Source organism: Balaenoptera acutorostrata, chromosome 3 (assembly GCF_949987535.1).
Source record: "Balaenoptera acutorostrata chromosome 3, mBalAcu1.1, whole genome shotgun sequence".
Taxonomy (NCBI): Eukaryota; Metazoa; Chordata; class Mammalia; order Artiodactyla; family Balaenopteridae; genus Balaenoptera; species Balaenoptera acutorostrata.
This window is the reverse complement of record NC_080066.1, coordinates 16,916,762-16,939,711: the sequence shown is the minus strand read 5'-3', so window position 1 is coordinate 16,939,711 and position 22,950 is coordinate 16,916,762. Positions and strand designations below refer to the sequence as shown.

At 37.1% G+C, this 22,950-nt stretch overlaps 1 protein-coding gene across 1 annotated transcript in view; it reads right to left on the bottom strand.

Annotated features, from left to right (window-relative positions):
- Nucleotides 1-22,950, bottom strand: part of CCDC7 (coiled-coil domain containing 7) — a 327,643-nt gene that overhangs the window by 13,755 nt on the left and 290,938 nt on the right. The window contains exons 38-42 of the mRNA XM_057544500.1: nucleotides 18,049-18,168; nucleotides 13,238-13,273; nucleotides 12,339-12,431; nucleotides 2,811-3,027; nucleotides 1,958-2,096 (exon numbers count right to left, since the gene is read on the bottom strand). Of these exons, the coding sequence (XP_057400483.1) occupies nucleotides 2,981-3,027; nucleotides 12,339-12,431; nucleotides 13,238-13,273; nucleotides 18,049-18,168 (296 nt within the window). The 3' untranslated portion in view covers nucleotides 1,958-2,096; nucleotides 2,811-2,980. The remainder of the gene's footprint in view (nucleotides 1-1,957; nucleotides 2,097-2,810; nucleotides 3,028-12,338; nucleotides 12,432-13,237; nucleotides 13,274-18,048; nucleotides 18,169-22,950) is intronic.

Sequence of the window (22,950 nt, the reverse complement as noted above, 5' to 3'; positions counted from 1 at the left end):
CACCAATATACAGAGGGGGAAAATATGTTCCTTGAACCACGCCCCTCCCCCCAAGTAATCTCATGTTCTTGAAAAGAAAAATAAGGATTTTTGCCTCTCATCACATACTAAAATATCAAGTGGTTACATTTAGATTACTATCTGCTCCTGTTGTGCTCTAATCTCCTGGACCAGCTCTATGAGACATTTTGGAACTGAATGTTTAAGATACCAATAATATGATTTCAATTAGGGATTGTGACAAATAGAAAATGGAATGCTAGAGGTACTCTTGCCAACTGAATAAGCCTCAACAGCATGAATGATCACATAATTTTTATGAACAAAATATTATTCTACTACCTTCTGGACAGAGCTTGTTTATAAAGATGATATTCTCATTTACATACCAAAGCAGACCTCACATTAAACTTTGGATTAGGTAGTCCAGATCTCTCTTTAGCAGTACCATTTTTAGAACAACCATAGTAAAAAATATATTCAGAAGTCTAGAGAAATACTCACTGAGCCTTTTTCAGTTTACTTAAAGCATTAATATGATCTCTAAAAGTTTTTAGGTTTTGAGTGAATCACAATAAAACCAAAGGAATTATTGAATTTCTAGAGATCATTAGATATTCATTCTTATAACTGTGCCCTGACTACTAATTATCTGACCTCCTCAAGAACCGATGAGACTTGCCTTATCTTTGAAGGCAACTAAAGCCTTCCAAAGGCTGTAGCCTACTCACTTTTGCCCACTAATTCTGGCCAAATTTGATCTATTCAGAGTCTGTGGTTGAAACTGACATCGTCTGCTCAATATTAAGGGCCATCCTGCTATCCTAAGAAGCATTACATCTTATCCAACAGCTCTGCTGAAATACTACTCCTGCTCCTACTTCTCCTGGGAGATATATTTAGTTGTACTGGTCATTAATCAGTAAAAAGGTTTCCTATATGTCCTTCTGGATAGCTCACTGCCTTCCCAGGTCCTGATTGGTTGCTGGATCACTGATAATTCTTGAGTTGTGCTGTCCAATATAGGAGCCACAAACCGTATATTGCTATTTAGATTTAAACTAATTAAAATATACTAACCACATTTTAAGAGCTCAATAGCTGCATATGGCTCATAGCTCCCATACTGGAGGGCACAGATACAGAACATTTCCATTATTACAGGAAATTCTGTTGGGGAGTGCTTGGAGAGGAAGTCATAATTGCCATGAACGAGGTGGTCTGGGAGAAGGAACATTTAAGTGAGCCCAATATAGACTGAATCTATTTATTGGGCCCCACTAGGCCAGTAGCTACAAGATCCGGATTAAAAAAAAAAACCAGCCACAACCATTTGTATATGGGCTGAGGTATCAGTTGATTGCCCTTATATCATCAAATAATAAGCATCATGGTGCTCAACTCTGGCTGCACAGTTTAATCACTTAAGAAGAATCTGGTTTAATTGGTCTGGGGCTGGGGCAGAGAATTGGTAGCTTTTAAAGCACCCCAGGTGAATCCTATTTTGTAGATAGGCTTGAAAAGCACTGATTTAGCACATATATTAGCTCATTTAATCAAATGATCACATAATTAATGTATAAATTATATTCACTGTTATCTGGATAGTCCACAGAAGCAAACTGAGAAGTTGGATTGGGTCCAGCAGTCACCATTCATAGGATCAGACTGCTATGCTGAATTTATGTTGGAAAAATAATTCTAGAGAGAAGTATAAAATTTGCATTGCTCACAATCCAATTATTGGCAACTTGCAACAACAATTCTCCTATTCATTTCTGCATATATTCTCTCTAAAACCCTCACAAAAGTTATTTTTTTTTATGCTAAACAGTTTTATTTAGATGATCTCATTAAATACTCTCAACAATTATCTACATTGTCTGAAATTTACCCAATGTCACTCATGTAATAAGCTTCTCACAAAAGTTATTAATACACATTATTTTTATATTACCTCTGGGACCTTTCACAGTTTCAGAAAATAATCAGTAATTAGTGAAGAATTCCTCCATTTATTTTCTCTTGACTGATACTTTATGCTCACTCAATTGATGATTTCTTCTTGCCATGTAAGTTGTACTTCTTTTTTACTACTGTATACAATGTAAATAATATTTTATAATGAGAGATTATAGAGGATAGCCACTATTTCATCAACTTTATTCTATTCTATATTGTTTCTGTAGAAATCCAAATTTCCTTATTAAATATTGATATAAAACATAACTCCAAAATACTAAGGTTAATATTTATTACTAACTGCTCTAATTCTTGCTGACAAAATACAGTAACATTCAAGGTACAAAAGGATTTTCTATAAGTTTAAATACCTATGTCAGTAATAATCCAGACTGGATTATAGACAGTTTCATCCAATAATATTTATGCTTCCCAGGGCACAGTAAAAATGTGGTTAAAAATAATATCTTAACTATTATTAAAATTGCTAATAACATTGACTGTTACATATATGTATACAATATTATACATTATTATAATAATAAGATTGTTAACAACAATATTATTAACATTGGTTGGCGAGATTCATGTCTTTAAAATTCTTATCACTTGTATTTTGTCTCATTACAAATTCCACAGAATATGCTCCAACACATATCAATTAGGTTATTGTCAAGGGGCATTTATGTTTATGTCCTTTCCTTTTTGAAATTGGTTGTGCAGTGTTTAAACATTGCTATTTTGAATCAGGTGAATATTTTCATCATTTGTAATTTATTCAATAAAAGACAACTGTAACTTTTTCAAACTTAGGAAAAAGGAAAAGCCATTCAAACATTCAAACTCACCCTCTATGATCTGGGTCTACCCTGTTTATTCAGGATCTTTCTCATTATTGTTCAATAAGCAGCATCCACTCAAGGCAGTGTTATTTTCATAAGGCTTCCACTCTTGCAATTTCATTGCTGTCTCGACGAGTTTGCTCATGTTATTTATTTTGCCCAGAATTAATTTATTCTCAAAAGTATGGGCGGGGTAGAGATTTTCGGGTAGCAGTATATGGCACTTTAAAGGAAAATTATTGTGTGATTAAAAAAATAGTTCTATTAAATTTCATTATAGTTGATATAATTTTTATTATATGTGACAGCATGAAAAACAGAATATTATATACAAATATTAACAATGGAAATGGAAAAGGAGTACATAAATCTAACTACCTATGTTTCTATAGAAATGTTTCTCCAATTTTAGCCTGCATCAGAATACCCAGAGAACCTGTTAAACAAATTAGTGGCCTTGAACCCCACAGCTTCTATTTCAGTAGGTCTGGGGTGGGGTCCAAGAACTTGTATTTCTAGTAAGTTCCTAGTTAATGCCCAGGCTGCCAGTCCAGGGACCACACTTTGAGAAGCATTGATAGAGGACTTCAAAAAGTTCAAGTTCACTAGAATACTGCTTTTTGGAATACATAAAATGTATATGCTTAATATATCTATGCTTTTCAAAAAATCAGTCAGTTTTAAATAAGTCAATTTCTGAGCTGCAAAAGAAAGGAATCAAAAGAAATCAGTTTCAGGGAAGAAACAGTGGCAATTCCTTTTAGGTGGAAGACTCCTATCTCTGAACTGATGGAGTCAAGATTGGATTATAAAATATCTACTGACTTCAATGATGTATGTTGCAACATTGTTATAGAAAGAAAACTGGAAACAACCGAAGTGTCCATTTAACAGAGGCCTAGTTAAGTAATATATTTTTACTGCCAATAATAACATACTTCCAGTATGCTCAGATATAAAGGACTTAAAAAGAAATAGGTTGATTTGGATATGCTGATGTGGAAATATTTTCAAGATATATTACTATGCTTTAAAAAGTAAAGGAACAAAAAAGATGCATGATTTATTTGAATAAATAATGATAGAGGTGATGTCAGCAAGATAGAGGGCTAGGAGGTCCCAATGCTTGTCTCCTTCACAAACAAGCAAAATAATAAACGAACAACTGCAAACCAATGAAAATAGCTCTAGGAGAGTTCTGCACTACAAAGAAAAAGCAGCAGAAATCTGGAGGAGCTCAAAATCCAAGGATGGCTGCATAGAAAAATGCAGGAAGCATTTTACCTGAGTCACCTCATCTTCTAGCCCAGGCCAGCTAGGAGGGATCCCCTCAGAGGAATTTCACCCCATGAGGAAAAGGAGAGGAGAACCCCAGCAAGCCTCACTGCCATGGGGAACTCCCACATATGCACCAGTGCTAATCCCAAGCTGATGGAGCTGCCTGGAGTCCCCCCGCTACCACACCCCTCCCCCATTACTCCCCAGGGTTAGAGCTGTCACTGTACTAAGACCTGTCCCCAGGACCCAGTTGCTGCTGTGCCCCATTCTCTGAGATTGGGAAGCCATAGCGCCTTACTGCCTATGGAACCAGATGAGCTGCCACTGCTGAGCCTCACCCCAGGTCCTAGGCTGTGGCTTTGACTCACCATTACCAGGCCAGGCTGCTGCTGCTCTGTACTCCACCCTCTGTAGCCACTATCTGGACCCACCTGGCTTTAATGGGTTATCAGCTGGATGCACTGCTGCTGCTCTGTGACTGCCTCCCTGGGCCAGAGTTGGGGCTTTGACCCACCATCCCCATGCCATGCTGCTACTGCACCCTGCTTCCTGGGCCCAAGCCACTACTGCACCCTGTCATCCCAGGGCCCATGCTGTAGCTGAGTCCCCCTCTCTCCCCAAGTCACTGCAGCAAACTGCAGAGACCTAGACCTCGGTTCCACAGGAGATGTGCACATGCCCACACCTCAGACTCTAGCGCCAGACAAGAACACTATAAGAAAAGAAAGTTATAGGCCAATCCCTGATGACCATACATGCAAACATTCTTAACAAAATACTAGCAAATAGAATTCAAGAGAACATTAAAAGGATCATAAGCCACGATCAAGTGGGATTCATCCCTGGGATGCAAGGATGATTCAATATAGCAAATCAATAAATGTGATATGCCCCATTAACAAAATTAAGGATAAAAATCGTATAATCAATTCAACAGATGAAGAAAAAATTTAACAACTTTCAACACCCATTCATGATAAAAGGTTTCAACAAGTTAGGTATAGAAGGAATATACCTAATAAAGGCCATATATGACAAGCTCACAGCTAACATACTCAATGGTGATAAGTTAAAACCTTTTTCATCCAACATCAGGAAAAAGACAAGGATGCCAACTCTCACCATTTCTACTCAAAATAGTACTGGAAGTTCTAGCCATAGCAATTAGAGAAAAAAAAGAAATAAAACACATCCACATCAGAAAGGAAGAAGTAAAATGCAGTTGTTTTCAGATGACATGATTTTATATATAGAAAATCCAAAAGACTCCACAAAAAAAGTTAGAACTAACAAATGAATTCAATAAAGTTGCAGGATACAAAATCAACATACAGAAATCAGTTGAATTTCTATATACTAACAGTGAAACATCTGAAAGAGAAAATAAGAAAAAAAATCCATTTTACAACAGCATGAAAAAAATACTTAAGAATAAATTTAAGCAAAAACACTTTACCTTGAAAATTATAAGACAATGATGAAAGGAATTAAAGAAGACACAAATAAATGGAAAGATATCCTGTGCTCTTGAATTGGAAGAATTAATATTGTGAAAATGTCCACACAAAGCCATGAAAAGATGCTCAGCCTCACTAATTATTAGAGAAATGCAAATCAAAAACACAAATTACCTCACACCTGTCAGAATGGCTATCATCAAAAAAGTCTACAAATAACAAATGTTGGGAAGGATGTGGAGAAAAGGGAACCATTGTACACTATTGGTGGGAATGTAAATTGGTGCAGCCACTATGGGAAACAGTATGGAGGTTCCATAAAAAACTGAAAATAGAATTACCATATGATCCAGCAATTCCTCTCCTGGGTATATATTTGGAAAAAAGTGAAAACACTAATTTGAAAAGACATATGTGCCCCAATATTCATAGCAGCACTATTTACAATAGCCAAGACACAGAAGCAACCCATGTACCCATCAACAGATGACTGGATTAAGTAGATGTGGTGGGTATATATACAGTGGAATATTAGTCATAAAAAGAATACTACCGTCTCACTCTCTCTTGCGAGAACACCAGAATCACAACTAGCTGCTGGACAATCATCGACAGGAAGACACTGGAACTCACCAAAAAAGATACCCCACATCCAAAGACAAAGGAGAAGCCACAGTGAGACAGCAGGAGGGGTGCAATCACAGGAAAATCAAATCCCATAACTGCTGGGTGGGTGACTCACAGACTGGAGAACATTTATACCACAGAAGTCCACCCACTGGAGTGAAGGTTCTGAGCCCCACGTCAGGCTTCCCAACCTGGGGGTCCAGAAACGGGAGGAGGAATTCCTAGAGAATCAGACTTTGAAGCCTAGTGGGAATTGATTGCAGGACTTCAACAGGACTGGGGGAAACAGAGACTCCACTCTCGGAGGGCACACACAAAGTAGTGCGCACATCAGGACCCAGGGGAAGGAGCAGTGACCCCACAGGAGACTGAACCTGACCTACCTGCTAGTGTTGGAGGGTCTCCTGCAGAGGCGGGGGCGGGGGCACTGTGGCTCACCGTGGGGACAAGGACACTGGCAGCAGAAGTTCTGGGAAGTACTCCTTGGCGTGAGCCCTCCCAGAGTCTGTCATTAGCCCCACCAAAGAGCCCAGGAAGGCTCCTGTGTTGGGTTGCCTCAGGCCAAACAATGAACAGGGAGGGAACCCAGCCCCACCCATCAACAGTCAAGTGGATTAAAGTTTTACTGAGCTCTGCCCATCAGAGCAACAGTCAGCTCTACCCACCACCAGTCCCTCCCATCAAGCCTCTTAGATAGCCTCATCCACCAGAGGGCAGAGAGCAGAAGCAAGAAGAACTACAATCCTGCAGCCTGTGGAACAAAAACCACATTCACAGAAAGATAGACAAGATGAAAAGGCAGAGGGCTATGTACCAGATGAAGGAACAAGATAAAACCCCAGAAAAACAACTAAATGAAGTGGAGATAGGAAACCTTCCAGAAAAAGAATTCAGAATAATGATAGTGAAGATGATCCAGGACCTCAGAAAAACAATGGAGGCAAAGATCGAGAAGATGCAAGAAATATTTAACAAAGACCTAGAAGAATTAAAGAACAAACAGAGATGAACAATACAATAACTGAAATGAAAACTACACTAGAAGGAATCAATAGCAGAATAACTGAGGCAGAAGAACGGATAAGTGACCTGGAAGACAGAATGGTGGAATTCACTGCTGCAGAACAGAATAAAGAAAAAAGAATGAAAAGAAATGAAGACAGCCTAAGAGACCTCTGGGACAACATTAAATGCAACAACATTCGCATTATAGGGGTCCCAGAAGGAGAAGAGAGAGAGAAAGGACCAGAGAAAATATTTGAAGAGATTATAGTCGAAAACTTCCCTAACATGGGAAAGGAAATAGCCACCCAAGTCCAGGAAGCGCAGCAAGTCCCATACAGGATAAACCCAAGGAGAAACACACCAAGACACATAGTAATCAAATTGACAAGAATTAAAGACAAAGAAAAATTATTGAAAGCAGCAAGGGAAAAATGACAAATAACATACAAGGGAACTCCCATAAAGTTAACAGCTGATTTCTCAGCAGAAACTCTACAAGCCAGAAGGGAGTGGCATGATATACTTAAAGTGATGAAAGGGAAGAACCTACAACCAAGATTACTCTACCTGGCAAGGATCTCATTCAGATTCGATGGAGAAATCAAAATCTTTACAGACAAGCAAAGGCTAAGAGAATTCAGCACCACCAAACCATCCCTACAACAAATGCTAAAGGAACTTCTCTAAGTGGGAAACACAAGAGAAGGAAAGGATCTACAAAAACAAACCCAAAACAATTAAGAAAATGGTCATAGGAACATACATATCAATAATTACCTTAAACATGAATGGATTAAATGCTCCAACAAAAAGACACAGGCTTGCTGAATGGATACAAAAACAAGAACCATATATATGCTGTCTTCAAGAGACCCACTTCAGACCTAGGGACACATACAGACTGAAAGTGAGGGGATGGAAAAAGATATTCCATGCAAATAGAAATCAAAAGAAAGCTGGAGTAGCTATACTCATATCAGATAAAATAGACTTTAAAATAAAGAATGTTACAAGAGACAAGGAAGGACACTACATAATGATCCAGGGATCAATCCAAGAAGAAGATATAACAATTATAAATATATATGCACCCAACATAGGAGCACCTCATTACATAAGGCAACTGCTAACAGCTGTAAAAGAGGAAATCGACAGTAACACAATAATAGTGGGGGACTTTAACACCTCACTTACACCAATGGACAGATCATCCAAAGCGAAAATAAATAAGGAAACAGAAGCTTTAAATGACACAATAGACCAGATAGATTTATATTGATATTTATAGGACATTCCATCCAAAAGCAGCAGATTACACTTTCTTCTCAAGTGCACACAGAACATTCTCCAGGATAGATCACATCTTGGGTCACAAATCAAGCCTTAGTAAATTTAAGAAAATTGAAATTATATCAAGCATCTTTTCTGACCACAATGCTATGAGACTAGAAATGAATTACAGGGAAGAAACTGTAAAAAACACAAACACATGGAGGCTAAACAATACGTTATTAAATAACCAAGAGATCACTGAAGAAATCAAAGAGGAAATCAAAAAATACCTAGAGACAAATGACAATGAAAACACGACGATCCAAAACCTATGGGATGCAGCAAAAGTAGTTCTAAGAGGGAATTTTATAGGTATACGAGCCTACCTCAAGAAACAAGAAAAATCGCAAGTAAACAATCTAACCTTACACTTAAAGGAACTAGAGAAAGAAGAACTAACAAAACCCAAAGTTAGCAGAAGGAAAGAAATCATAAAGATCAGAGCAGAAATAAATGAAATAGAAACAAAGAAAACAATAGCAAAGATCAATAAAACTAAAAGATGGTTTTTTGAGAAGATAAACAAAATTGATAAACCATTAGCCAGACTCATCAAGAAAAAGAGGGAGAGGACTCAAATCAATAAAATTAGAAATGAAAAAGGAGATGTTACAACAGACACCGCAGAAATACAAAGCATCCTAAGAGACTACTATAAGCAACTTTATGCCTATAAAATGGACAACCTGGAAGAAATGGACAAATTCTTAGAAAGGTATAACCTTCCAAGACTGAACCAGGAAGAAACAGAAAATAGGAACAGACCAATCACAAGTAATGAAATTGAAACTATGATTAAAAATCTTCCAACAAAGAAAAGTCCAGGACCAGATGATTTCAGAGGTGAATTCTATCAAACATTTAGAGAAGAGGTAACACCCATCCTTCTCAAACTCTTCCAAAAAATTGCAGAAGGAGGAACACTCCCAAACTCATTCTATGAGGCCACCATCACCCTGATACCAAAACCAGACAAAGATACTACAAAAAAAAGAAAATTACAGACCAATATCACTGATGAATATAGATGCAAAAATCCTCAACAAAATACTAGCAAACAGAATCCAACAACACATTAAAAGGATCATACACCATGATCAAGTCGGATTTATCCCAGGAATGCAAGGATTCTTCAATATACGCAAATCAATCAATATGATACACCATATTAACAAATTGAAGAATAAAAACCATATGATCATCTCAATAGATACAGAAATAGCTTTTGACAAAATTCAACACCCATTTATGATAAAAACTCTCCAGAAAGTGGGCATAGAGGGAACCTACCTCAACATAATAAAGGCCATGTATGACAAACCCACAGCAAACATCATTCTCAATGGTGATAAACTGAAAGCATTTCCTCTAACATCAGGAACGAGACAAGGATGTCCATTCTCACCACTATTATTCAACATAGTTTTGGAAGTCCTAGCCATGGCAATCAGAGAAGAAAAAGAAATAAAAGGAATATAAATTGGAAAAGAAGAAGTAAAACTGTCACTGTTTGCAGATGACATGATACTATACAGAGAGAATCCTAAAAATGCCACCAGAAAACTACTAGAGCCAATCAATGAATTTGGTAAAGTTGGAGGATACAAAATTAATGCACAGAAATCTCTTGCATTCCTATACACGAATGATGAAAAATCTGAAAGAGAAATTATGGAAACACTCCCATTTACCATTGCAACAAAAAGAATAAAATACCTAGGAATAAACCTATCTAGGGAAACAAAAGACCTGTATACAGAAAACTATAAGACACTGATGAAAGAAATTAAAGATGGTATCAACAGATGGAGAGATATACCATGTTCTTGGATTGGAAGAATCAATATTATGAAAATGACTATACTACCGAAAGCAATCTACAGATTCAATGCAATCCGTATGAAATTACCAATGGCATTTTTTACAGAACTAGAACAAATCATCTCAAAATTTGTATGGAGACACATAAGATCCCGAATAGCCAAAGCAGTCTTGAGGGAAAAAGACAGAGCTGGAGGAATCAGACTCCCTGACTTCAGACTATACTACAAAGCTACAGTAATCAAGGCAATATGGTACTGGCACAAAAACAGAAACATAGATCAATGAAACAAGATAGAAAGCCCAGAGATAAACCCACGCACCTATGGTCAACTAATCTATGACAAAGGAGGTAAAGATATACAATGGAGAAAAGACAGTCTCTTCAATAAGTGGTGCTGGCAAAACTGGACAGCTACATGTAAAAGAATGAAATTAGAACACTCCCTAACACCATGCACAAAAATAAACTCAAAATGGATTCGAGACCTAAATGTAAGACCGGACACTATAAAACTCTTAGGGGAAAACATAGGAAGAACAGTTTTTGACATAAATCACAGCAAGATCTTTTTTGATCCACCTCCTAGAGTAATGGAAATAAAAACAAAAATAAACAAATGGGACCTAATGAAACGTCAAAGCTTTTGCACAGCAAAGGAAACCATAAACAAGACAAAAAGACAACCCTCAGAATGGGAGAAAATATTCGCAAATGAATCAACAGAAAAGGATTAATCTCCAAAATATATAAACAGCTCATGCAGCTCAATATTAAAGAAACAAACAACCCAATCCAAAAACGGGCAGAAGACTGAAATAGACATTTCTCCAAAGAAGACATACAGATGGCCACGAAGCACATGAAAAGCTGCTCAACATCACTAATTATTAGAGAAATGCAAATCAAAACTACAATGAGGTATCACCTCACACCAGTTAGAATGGGCATCATCAGAAAATGTACAAACAACAAATGCTGGAGAGGGTGTGGAGAAAAGGGAACCCTCTTGCACTGTTGGTGGGAATGTAAATTGATACAGCCTCTATGGAGAACAGTATGGAGGTTCCTTAAAAAACTAAAAGTAGAATTACCATATGATCCAGCAATCCCACTACTGGGCATATACCCAGAGAAAACCATAATTCAAAAAGACACATGCACCCCAATGTTCACTGCAGCACTATCTACAATGGCCAGGTCATGGAAGCAACCTAAATGCCCATCGACAGACGAATGGATAAAGAAGTTGTGGTACATATATACAATGGAATATTACTCAGCCATAAAAAGGAACGAAATTGAGTCATTTGTTGAGACGTGGATGGATCTAGAGACTGTCATAAAGAGTGAAGTAAGTCAGAAAGAGAAAAATAAATACCGTATGCTAACATATATATATGGAAACTAAAAAAAAAAAAAGGTTCTGATGAACTTAGGGGCAGGACAGGAATAAAGATGCAGATGTAGAGAAAGGACTTGAGGACACGGGGAGGGGGAAGGGTAAGCTGGGCCAAAGTGAGAGAGTAGCACTGACATATATGCACTACCAAATGAAAATAGATAGCTAGTGGGAAGCAGCTGCATCACACAGGGAGATCAGCTTGGTGCTTTGTGACCACCACAAAGGGTGGGATGGGAGGGTGGGAGGGAGACACAAGAGGGAGGAGATATGGGGATATGGGTATGCATATAGCTGATTCACTTTGTTATACAGCAGAAACTAACACAACATTGTAAAGCAATTATACTCCAATAAAGATGTTAAAAAAAATTTACTTGGATCAGAGGTGAGGACAATCAATGCATATGATCCTCTTATTGTACAGAACATATATGTTCTCTGTGTGTGTGTATACGAAGAAATGTTTGGAAAAATATACTTGGCTTTGCTCCTAATATGTTGTCGGGAGGAGAGGGCCCGTAGGTTTGAGGTGATTGGTAAATGGAGTCATTGGAAACATAGTATAAGGTTTTATTTCATATATCTTTGCATAGCATGGATTATTTTACCTTTATAGATAGGTTTTCTAGCTGTAGCGATCACAGCAGGCAGAGTATCAAGTTCCCCTTTCTTTTTGTTTAAGGTCAAATTTTTTCGATGCCCTAAAAAATAATAGTGTCACTAAATTATACTAGAAATAACCTCATTTAAACTTTTAAAAAGTTAAAATAAATCTCATTAATCCACTTCTAAAGTACAGCTTCTGTATATATTTTTTTAATAATTTAGATAAAGCAGCTTTACTAACACAAATATTTTCTCTTTGATTTTTCCTTGCCAGGTATTTGATATTTATAAACATAAACAATAAGGGTGCAAATCAAGAAAAAGAAATAACTAAAAAACTATTTAAAAATGTTAGAGAAAGAGCTTTTTAAATAGTATGTCAGTAAAAAAAATACTTAAGCAATCAAATCAATAAATTCTCAAGTAAAGTTTTTATCTCTATATATCTTTATCTTAAATAAAGCATATCTTTATTTAACAAAAAAAGAAGTTTGTATTCCTACAGTGAAAAATCTAGTGCTAGAATGGAGGGAGAGATGCTATAGAAATGCTATTTTAAAGATACATATTTTAAGCACTGTTAAAAATAAAAGTATGTAATAATGAAAACAGTTTCAGTATGCTCACTTAGAGAAAAATACATTAAAAGAAAATGCAGAATGTGCAGTATTTAGATGGTACTTTCTCAAAGTTAGTAGAAAAGATTACATTAATGTGTTTAATTTCCACAATATGTATCTTGCAGAGAAATAAAGCATGATTATATAACACCACTGGAGCAATGCATAAGAAATAGGGTCTGTAAATTAGTTCTTAAATATTAGTGGATTAGATGGTTGGGAGATGATAATGAAAGGAAAGGAAGAAAATGAACATAACGTTTATTTTCCTTCATACTTACCCTCATGCTGACTCCTTCTATTGACCTTGCCTGGGACTGGACAAAAGAGGTATATATAAATATAAGGAAGAGGATTATAAGATGGGTTTATCTCAGTTATCTGTAGGATCTATAATAGTGTGTAAGAAAGGAATGTTGAGAAAAAACTCAAGTTCCAATTTAGTGGTGGTGGGGAAGGAAGAGCCATGCCAGAGACACCACTCATCCACTAAGAATGCATATATGTTCGATGAGCTTAATTCAGAATTTACTTTCACTTATGTTTTGCTAAACTGGTTATATGACTAAGGCTAGTACAATCTGGTAACTTCCATATAATTAAATCTTTATTCATTGAAAACATCACATTGTACACTAAAAATATTGCAAATTACCTGAATGTTCTTTATTCAGTGAAGGAAAGTGGAAGGTTTTATAAACACTTGACCCAGCCCTAGATGCTCTATGAAGTACTTTTGGACGTTCAGTCACATGGGGTGAAAAGTACTCATAAGGTTCTTCCAGAAATATTTAGAAAATAAGTTAGCTGTAAGATGGATCACACTTATAACTATTTTTATTTTTAATACTCACACATTAAGTTAGTTGCCAATAAAAATAAAATTAAATAAATAAAATAATGAACATTAATTTTTTGAGATAATTAATTTAATTAAAATAATAAAGATGTATATTTAGAAGACTAGTTTGGAGATCAGAGCTAAGTAAAAGAAGCAAATCACAAAAGAACTCATAAGATTCAATTTCTGTGAAATGTCCAGTATAGGCAAATTTTATAGAGACAGAAATTAGATTAGTGGTTACCTAGGGCTAGGGGAGTAAGAGGACTAGAGGAGAGAAGGCAGGGGGATTCTGTTTTCAAAGTGCTGAAAGCAAAATTTCACAACCAAGAATTTTATACCCAGAGAAACTATCATTCAAAAATAAAGATGAAACAAAGATATTCCTAAATTAAAAAAAAAAAAAATTAAGAGATTTTGATCTTATACTACCAGCCATGTCTTAAAAGAAATGTTAAAGGGAAAACCTCAGGCTGAAACAAAATGACAGCCAGATGGTAACTCAAATCCACATGAAGAAATAAAAAAGTACCTTAAAGGTAATTATATAGGTAAATATAAATGACAATATACATTTTTCTCTTTTCTTCAATTAACTAATAAAGACTACTGAATAAAACTGTATTGCTGGACATATAAAATAAAACTCAATTTTATTTCTATATAAGAGCATTGAATAATCCAAAAACGAAAATAGGGAAACAATTTTATTTGCAATAGCATCAGAAATAATAAAATAGTAATAAATTTAACAGAGGGGCACAGCTTTTACCACAAGTTATAAGACATTGCTCAGGGAAATTAAAGAAATCTAAATAAAGACATACATTCACTGGAATGAACAGTATTCCATTGTGTATGTGTATGTATACATATATATGAATATTGTATATTTTACAGATTAATAATATCATATATAATTATTAACACATAAAAATAAAACAGCTATTTTGAATTCTTTATTGGGTAAGTTGCAGACCTCCCTGTCTTTGGGGTTGGTTTCTGGAAGATTATTGTGATCCGTTGGTAGTATCATGTTGCCTTGATTTTTCGTGTTGCTTTGGGTTTCGGGTGCTGTCTTCACAGTTGAAGTAGCAGTCACTTCCTCCAGTCTTTACTAGTGCCTTCAGGGAAGAAATACCTTCCATGAGCACTGTTACAGACTCTGAGGCTTTCTCAGACCTTGAGTGGATACACCTACTCACACTTCTTGCTCCCTCTTGTGGCAGAATTCTTAAGCTTGTATATCTTTGGATTCTGCAACGCATCAGCCCCAATGCTGACTGCCACCCTTTTGTTTCCCTAAAGTGGTGCTACAGCTCAAGTTTCTGGTTTCTCTCTGGTCCACAGACTCCGGCCTGCTTTCTCCAAGTGCTCCCTAGCTGTCCAGCAAAGCTTGCTCTGCCGCCACCCTCAGGAGCATCCACAGGGAGCTGGCTGCAGCGTGAGGGAAAGTGGGTGAGGCATGCCTGTCGCTTGGGGTGCCGCAGGCTAGCCGGGGGGATCCGCAGGTGAGGCTTTCCCAGAAGTTCATGGGTGGGCTTTCTGATGGAGTTCACAGCATCGTCAGCAGGAACCGAATCCCTTTAATGCTCCCCCAAAATGTTACGTGCCTCTCTCCTGATCTCTTCTCACCCCAAATTTAGCACTCTGGATGCTGCAGGAGAGAAATGAGTCTCTTTGGCAGTGTCCTGGACAGCTGGGGAAGCCTGGTGTTCATTCACTTGCTCTTCCTCCCACCCCACCTCTCACCCCCCTCACAGGATGGCCTTGCTTGGCCCTAGCTGTGTCACCTTGGGGAAGGTGGGCAAAGTCAAACTGTTCCTCTTATCCACTCTAATGTGTCCAAATTCTTATTTTTCGCTCCACTGGAGTGCTGGAACTTCTCCTCTAGAAACCCAGACTTCCATAAAGGCTCTCTTGTCTGTGGTGACTGCCCAAGTCGGGGTTATCCAGATGCTTCTGGACCATGGCCAAGAGGGGCTGGAACCAGTTCATAAGCTACTGAAGGGTCCACAGTCAGGATGGAGGTCTATCTTCCTATTATTTGATGCACAGGTGGATGAAACTCCTCTGGGTCCCTTGGCGTATGATGCTGGATCCCAAACTCCCACAAAGTCACTTTTGTTCATGGATGGATGTCAAATTTTTGTTGTTGAGAAGAGGAGAGTTTAGGAGGGGTATCTTATGCCATCATGATGATGATGTCACCTGTCATACACTTGCAGTGAAGTCAGTTCTGTATGTCCTAGTCTGCATTCCCTCCTGGGATCTCCCAACATCCTGGTTTTTGAATGCATAGTTTTACTGAGAAAATTATAATTAACATATAATCAAATGATGGAAAAGATGACCTAAGTTTATGGATCATTGACTGCTATATGCCTCTGTTGTTTTTTTCCACCTTTTTGTAGGGGAGTGCCTACTGTAGAGTCTATCCTTGTCTGTGCTACTATATTGTTTGTGTGTGTGTGTGTGTGTGTGTGTGTTTTGCGGGAAGTCACATCACAGGAACTGTCTCTGAAAATGATTACAGATCACAAGACTGTGGTCTTTGGCACTGATGCCAAATTTTAATGAGAATCTGTGTAGCTCTTGGAAGAGCACGTGTATTTTGCATGCAGGGGGTAGGGATCATGGATATTTGCAAACAGAGGGAGCACTGGTGCACTGGATTCGATAACAGCCCCAACATGTCCTTGACTACCTGTATTCATGTCCTCCCACACAAGTCTGATCTTAGTATATGACTTTAGTGAATGCAAGAAAAGCAAACAAATGCAAGCAGAGAGTCAAAATTGCTTGTTCATTAAGGTTTGCCCCACATGCTGTGCTAAGAACCTGAGGTTACAATGTAAAGACCCCTAAGCCAACCAGCTGGAAGATGAGAGACATGTAGCCAGGTCACCTCCTGTGACACTTGAAAAGCTTATTTTCTCTTAGCTCCCAAACCACTCTTCTACATTCTGCTTTGTGGTACTGGATCTGGGATTCTAAAAACTACATTTTTGCTTTGCCAGGTAGCTCCAAGTTAGGCTGTGCAAATAGGGCAAGCTACACGTAGATTGCAAGTTTGGAAAAGAAACAAGGGATTTGTTTCTCCCACTTGGTTACCAATGGGCTTCCTGAGAGCTCATGTCCCTTTTCAGTTCTGGTGAACATCATGCCAACAATGTTTCTTTTTCCCAGGAGCAGAAGTTCTTTCCATGACACAAATGGTTTGCATTCTTTCCAACATATGCAGAACAAGTTTTATTAAATTCTCACCACTCGAGACACTAGCAGTGCCTCCTCTTCAGAAGTACATCTGAGACTCTTCCTGAAAAATCAGCCAAGTAACATCCTCTACACTCAGAGGTCTCCTTCAGCCCTAATGGTGGAAACTTCTCCTGAAACTGCTTTCTCCATGTTACCTTAGAATTCTTTTTACACTTTCGGCTACTTGGCTAACAATTTTATACTTAGTTAACTAGTTTTTTATTCTTGCTCTCTTTTCAAACAGTTAGTGTGGTCTCTATCTCCTGATGAACCCCAACTATATATCTGTATTGTACCAAATAACAGTGAGCCAACTGCTAGACAAGTGAGTGAAGCCACCGACCACAAGCTGACCAAAGATGTATAAGTTAGCCCAGCTCACAGCAGTCTACATTGCTAACTCCCAAATCGTGAACTGTATGAATAGTTATGCTTTAAGCTAAATAGTTTTTGGGTAATTATTTAGTAAAATAACACTAACAAATGTGGAAAAAATTTTAAAAAGATTCAGATATGATTTAATAACTCTAAGATGGGCATAAATGAAAAAAAACCCCACCAATCTGTATGGCTGATGGTTATGTAGAGAAAAGTATATTTTTCCCAAATTGCTGGTAAAAATGTTAACACCCTTTTAGGAAAACAGTCTCACAGTACCTTTTAATATTAAAAATTAATATATGCTTTAACACTATCAATCCTGCGACACTACCCCAAAGAGATAAAAACATCAAATGTAAGAATATATATTCATGGACACATTTAGTAGTGAAAAGCTTAAAAAGTCAATGACCTTTAATAGAAGAATGATCAAATAAACAATTCTGCTAGTAAAAAGGATAATTTAAAGTTGTTTCATTTTCAGGCTTGCAAGGATTTATCTAAGATGTTTCTGAATAAAAAGATGCAAAAAGACTAAAATGAAAAACCATACCACAAGAACCATTCTAAGTAATTATATAGTATTTTATATCTTTATATATAATTTTTTACCTTCATCATCAAAGGGTGATAAATTAATCACTTTTGTTTTATATTTACTTGGTGCAATGTGCCTGGCGTAGAAATCTTCTTGATGTGAGAATGCATTTTTGTTTTTAAATAAACTCATACCTAAAATAAAGTTAAAAACAAAAATTATATGAAGTCTGAATATTTACACACTACTCCTCAAACTCTATGTATTAGTCTTTATGCATTTGTAATGTTTCCTTCCCACAGTTTGGCCACTCATCTATTACTGTTACTCCAGTTTCTATAAACTATTTCATCCTTTTTTCTTCCTTCTCTTTATTCTGTGTTTCTTGGTAGCACCTTTTTTTTCTCCCAACTTCACTGAGGTATACTTAGTATACAAAAATTGCGCATATTTATACATTTTGATGAATTTGAAAATACGCATACACCTGTGATGCCATCACCACAATCAAGGTAATAAACATATCCATCGCCTCTAAAAGACTACTCTTGTCTCCTTGCTTTTTTATGTGTATGTGGTAAGAACACTTCGCATGAAGCACTCCCTCTAACAATTTTTACATGCACAAGACTGTATTGTTAACTATAGACATAATGCTGTTCAGAAGATCTCTAGAACTCACTCATGTAGTATAAATGTGACTTTACACCCATTTAACTACTACCCATTTCCCCCTACCCCCAGCCCCTGGAAACCACCATTTTATTCTCTGTTTCTGTGAGTTTGACTATTTTACATCCCATATAAGTGAAATTATGCATTATTTGTCCTTCTGTGACTGGTTTATTTCATTTAGCATTAATACCGTTCAGGTTCATCCTTGTTATTGTGTATGGAAGGACATCCTTATCTTCAAAGACTGAATAATATTCTATTATATGTCTATACCACATTTTATTTTTTCCTCAGATTTATTGAGACATAATTAACATAAAACATTGTATAAGTTTAAGGTGTACAATGTGATTATTTGATTCATGAAAGGATTATCACAATAGGCTTAGTTAAAACCTCCATCACCACACATAATTACCTTTTTAAATTTTGTAGTAAGAACATTGAAGATCTACTCTCCCAGCAACTTTTAACTATTGTCATCACACTGTATATTAGATCCCAGGACTTATTCTTCTTCTCCCTAGAAGTTTGTACCCTTTAACTAACATCTCCCCATACCCTCCACCCCACAGCCCCTGGTAACCACTATTCTACTCTCTGTTTCTGAGTTCAGCTTTTTTAGATTCCACATATGAGTGATATCATACAAATGCTTTCTCTGTCTCACTTATTTCACTTATATAATGACCTCAAGTTCCACACTGTCCCAAATGGCAGGATTTCCTTTTTTCATATAGCTGAATGATATTCAATTGATTATCTGTCTTTATCTCTTCATCTGTCTTCAGACACTTAGATTGTTTCTAAGACTTGGCTATTGTGAATAATGCTGCAGGGAATACGGGAGTGCAGATATCTCTTTTAAATAGTGACTTGACTTCTTCAGATATGTACCCAGAAGTGGAATTGCTGGATCATACGATAGCTCTATTTTTAATTTTTGGAGGAACATCTATACTGTTTTCCATAGTGGCTGTATCAACTTACAATCTCACCAACAGTGCACAAAGGTTCCCTCTTCCCCACATCCTCACCAACTTTTATCTTTTTGATAATAGTAATTTTAACAGGTGTGAGATGATAGCTCACTGTGGCTTTGATTTGCATTTTCTTTTCTTTTTTTTTTCAAACATCTTTATTGAAGTATAAATGCCCCACAATAGTGTGTTAGCTTCCGCTCTACAACAAAGTGAATCAGCTACACATATACAATACGTTCCCATCTCTCTTCCCTCTTGCATCTCCCCCCCTCCCACCCTCCCCATCCCACCCCCCTAGGCGGCCACAAAGCACCGAGCTGATCTCCCCGTGCCATGCGGCTGCCCCCCACCAGCCATCCATTTTACATTTGGTAGTGTATATATGTCCATGACACTCTCTTACCCTGTCACATCTCACCCCACCCCCTCCCCATATCCTCAAGTCCATTCTCTAGTAGGTCTGTGTCTTTATTCCCGTCTTGCCACTAGGTTCTTCATGGCCTTTTTTTTTTTTTTTTCCCTTAGATTCCATATATATGTGTTAGCATACTGTATTTGTTTTTCTCTTTCTGACTTACTTCACTCTGTATGACAGACTCTAACTCCATCCACCTCATTACAAATACCTCCATTTCATTTCTTTTGATGGCTGAGTAATATTCCATTGTATATATGTGCCACATCTTCTTTATCCATTCATCTGTCGATGGACATTTAGGTTGCTTCCATGTCCTGGCTATTGTAAATAGAGCTGCAATGAACATTTTGGTACATGACTCTTTTTGACCTATGGTTTTCTCAGGGTATATGCCCAGTAGTGGGATTGCTGGGTCGTATGGTAGTTCTATTTGTAGTTTTTTAAGGAACCTCCATACTGTTCTCCATAGTGGCTGTATCAATTTACATTCCCACCAACAGTGCAAGAGTGTTCCCTTTCCTCCACACCCTCTCCAGCATTTATTGTTTCTAGATTTTTTGATGATGGCCATTCTGACCGGTGTGAGATGATATCTCATTGTAGTTTTGATTTGCATTTCTCTAATGATTAATGATGTTGAGCATTCTTTCATGTGTCTGTAGGCCATCTGTATATCTTCTTTGGAGAAATGTCTATTTAGATCTTCTGCCCATTTTTGGATTGGGTTGTTCGTTTTTTTGTTATTGAGCTGCATGAGCTGCTTGTAAATCTTGGAGATTAATCCTTTGTCAGTTGCTTCATTTGCAAATATTTTCTCCCATTCTGAGGGTTGTCTTTTGGTCTTGTTTATGGTTTCCTTTGCTGTGCAAAAGCTTTGAAGTTTCATTAGGTCCCATTTGTTTATTTGTGTTCTTATTTCCATTTCTCTGGGAGCTGGGTCAAAAAGAATCTTGCTGTGATGTATGTCATAGAGTGTTCTGCCTATGTTTTCCTCTAAGAGTTTGATAGTGTCTGGCCTTACACTTAGGTCTTTAATCCATTTTGAGTTTATTTTTGTGCATGGTGTCAGGGAGTGTTCTAATTTCATACTTTTACATGTTCCTGTCCAATTTTCCCAGCACCACTTATTGAAGAGGCTGTCTTTTCTCCACTGTATATGCTTGCCTCCTTTATCAAAGATAAGTTGACCATATGTGTGTGGGTTTATCTCTGGGCTTTCTATCCTGTTCCATTGATCTATATTTCTGTTTTTGTGCCAATACCAAACTGTCTTGATTACTGAAGCTTTGTAATATAGTCTGAAGTCAGGGAGCCTGATTCCTCCAGCTCCATTTTTCGTTCTCAAGATTGCTTTGGCTATTCGGGGTCTTTTGTGTTTCCATACAAATTGTGAAATTTTTTGTTCTAGTTCTGTGAAAAATGCCAGTGGTAGTTTGATAGGGATTGCATTGAATCTGTAGATTGCTTTGGGTAGTAGAGTCATTTTCACAATGTTGATTCTTCCAATCCAGGAACATGGTATATCTCTCCATCTATTTGTATCATCTTTAATTTCTTTCATCAGTGTCTTATAATTTTCTGCATACAGGTCTTTTGTCTCCTTAGGTAGGTTTATTCCTAGATATTTTATTCTTTTTGTTGCAATGGTAAATGAGAGTGTTTTCTTAATTTCACTTTCAGATTTTTCGTCATTAGTGTATAGAAATGCAAGAGATTTCTGTGCATTAATTTTGTATCCTGCTACTTTACCAAATTCATTGATTAGCTCTAGGAGTTTTCTGGTAGCATCTTTAGGATTCTCTATGTATAGTATCATGTCATCTGCAAATAGTGACAGCTTTACTTCTTCTTTTCCGATTTGGATTCCTTTTATTTCTTTGTCTTCTCTGATTGCTGTGGCTAACACTTCCAAAACTATGTTGAATAATAGTGGTGAGAGTGGGCAACCTTGTCTTGTTCCTGATCTTAGTGGAAATGGTTTCAGTTTTTCACCATTGAGGACAATGTTGGCTGTGGGTTTGTCATATATGGCCTTTATTATGTTGAGGAAAGTTCCCTCTATGCCTACTTTCTGCAGGGCTTTTATCATAAATGGGTGTTGAATTTTGTCAAAAGCTTTCTCTGCATCTATTGAGATGATCATATGGTTTTTCTCCTTCAATTTGTTAATATGGTGTATCACATTGATTGATTTGCGTATATTGAAGAATCCTTGCATTCCTGGGATAAACCCCACTTGATCATGGTGTATGATCCTTTTAATGTGCTGTTGGATTCTGTTTGCTAGTATTTTGTTGAGGATTTTTGCATCTATGTTCATCAGTGATATTGGCCTGTAGTTTTCTTTCTTTGTGACATCTTTGTCTGGTTTTGGTATCAGGGTGATGGTGGCCTCGTAGAATGAGTTTGGGAGTGTTCCTCCCTCTGCAATATTTTGGAAGAGTTTGAGAAGGATAGGTGTTAGCTCTTCTCTAAATGTTTGATAGAATTCGCCTGTGAAGCCATCTGGTCCTGGGCTTTTGTTTGTTGGAAGGTTTTTAATCACAGTTTCAATTTCAGTGCTTGTGATTGGTCTGTTCATATTTTCTATTTCTTCCTGGTTCAGTCTCGGCAGTTTGTGCATTTCTAAGAATCTGTCCATTTCTTCCAGGTTGTCCATTTTATTGGCATAGAGTTGCTTGTAGTAATCTCTCATGATCTTTTGTATTTCTGCAGTGTCAGTGGTTACTTCTCCTTTTTCATTTCTAATTCTATTGATCTGAGTCTTCTCCCTTTTTCTCTTGATGAGTCTGGCTAATGGTTTATCAATTTTGTTTATCTTCTCAAAGAACCAGCTTTTAGTTTCATTGATTTTTGCTATTGTTTCCTTCATTTCTTTTTCATTTATTTCTGACCTGATC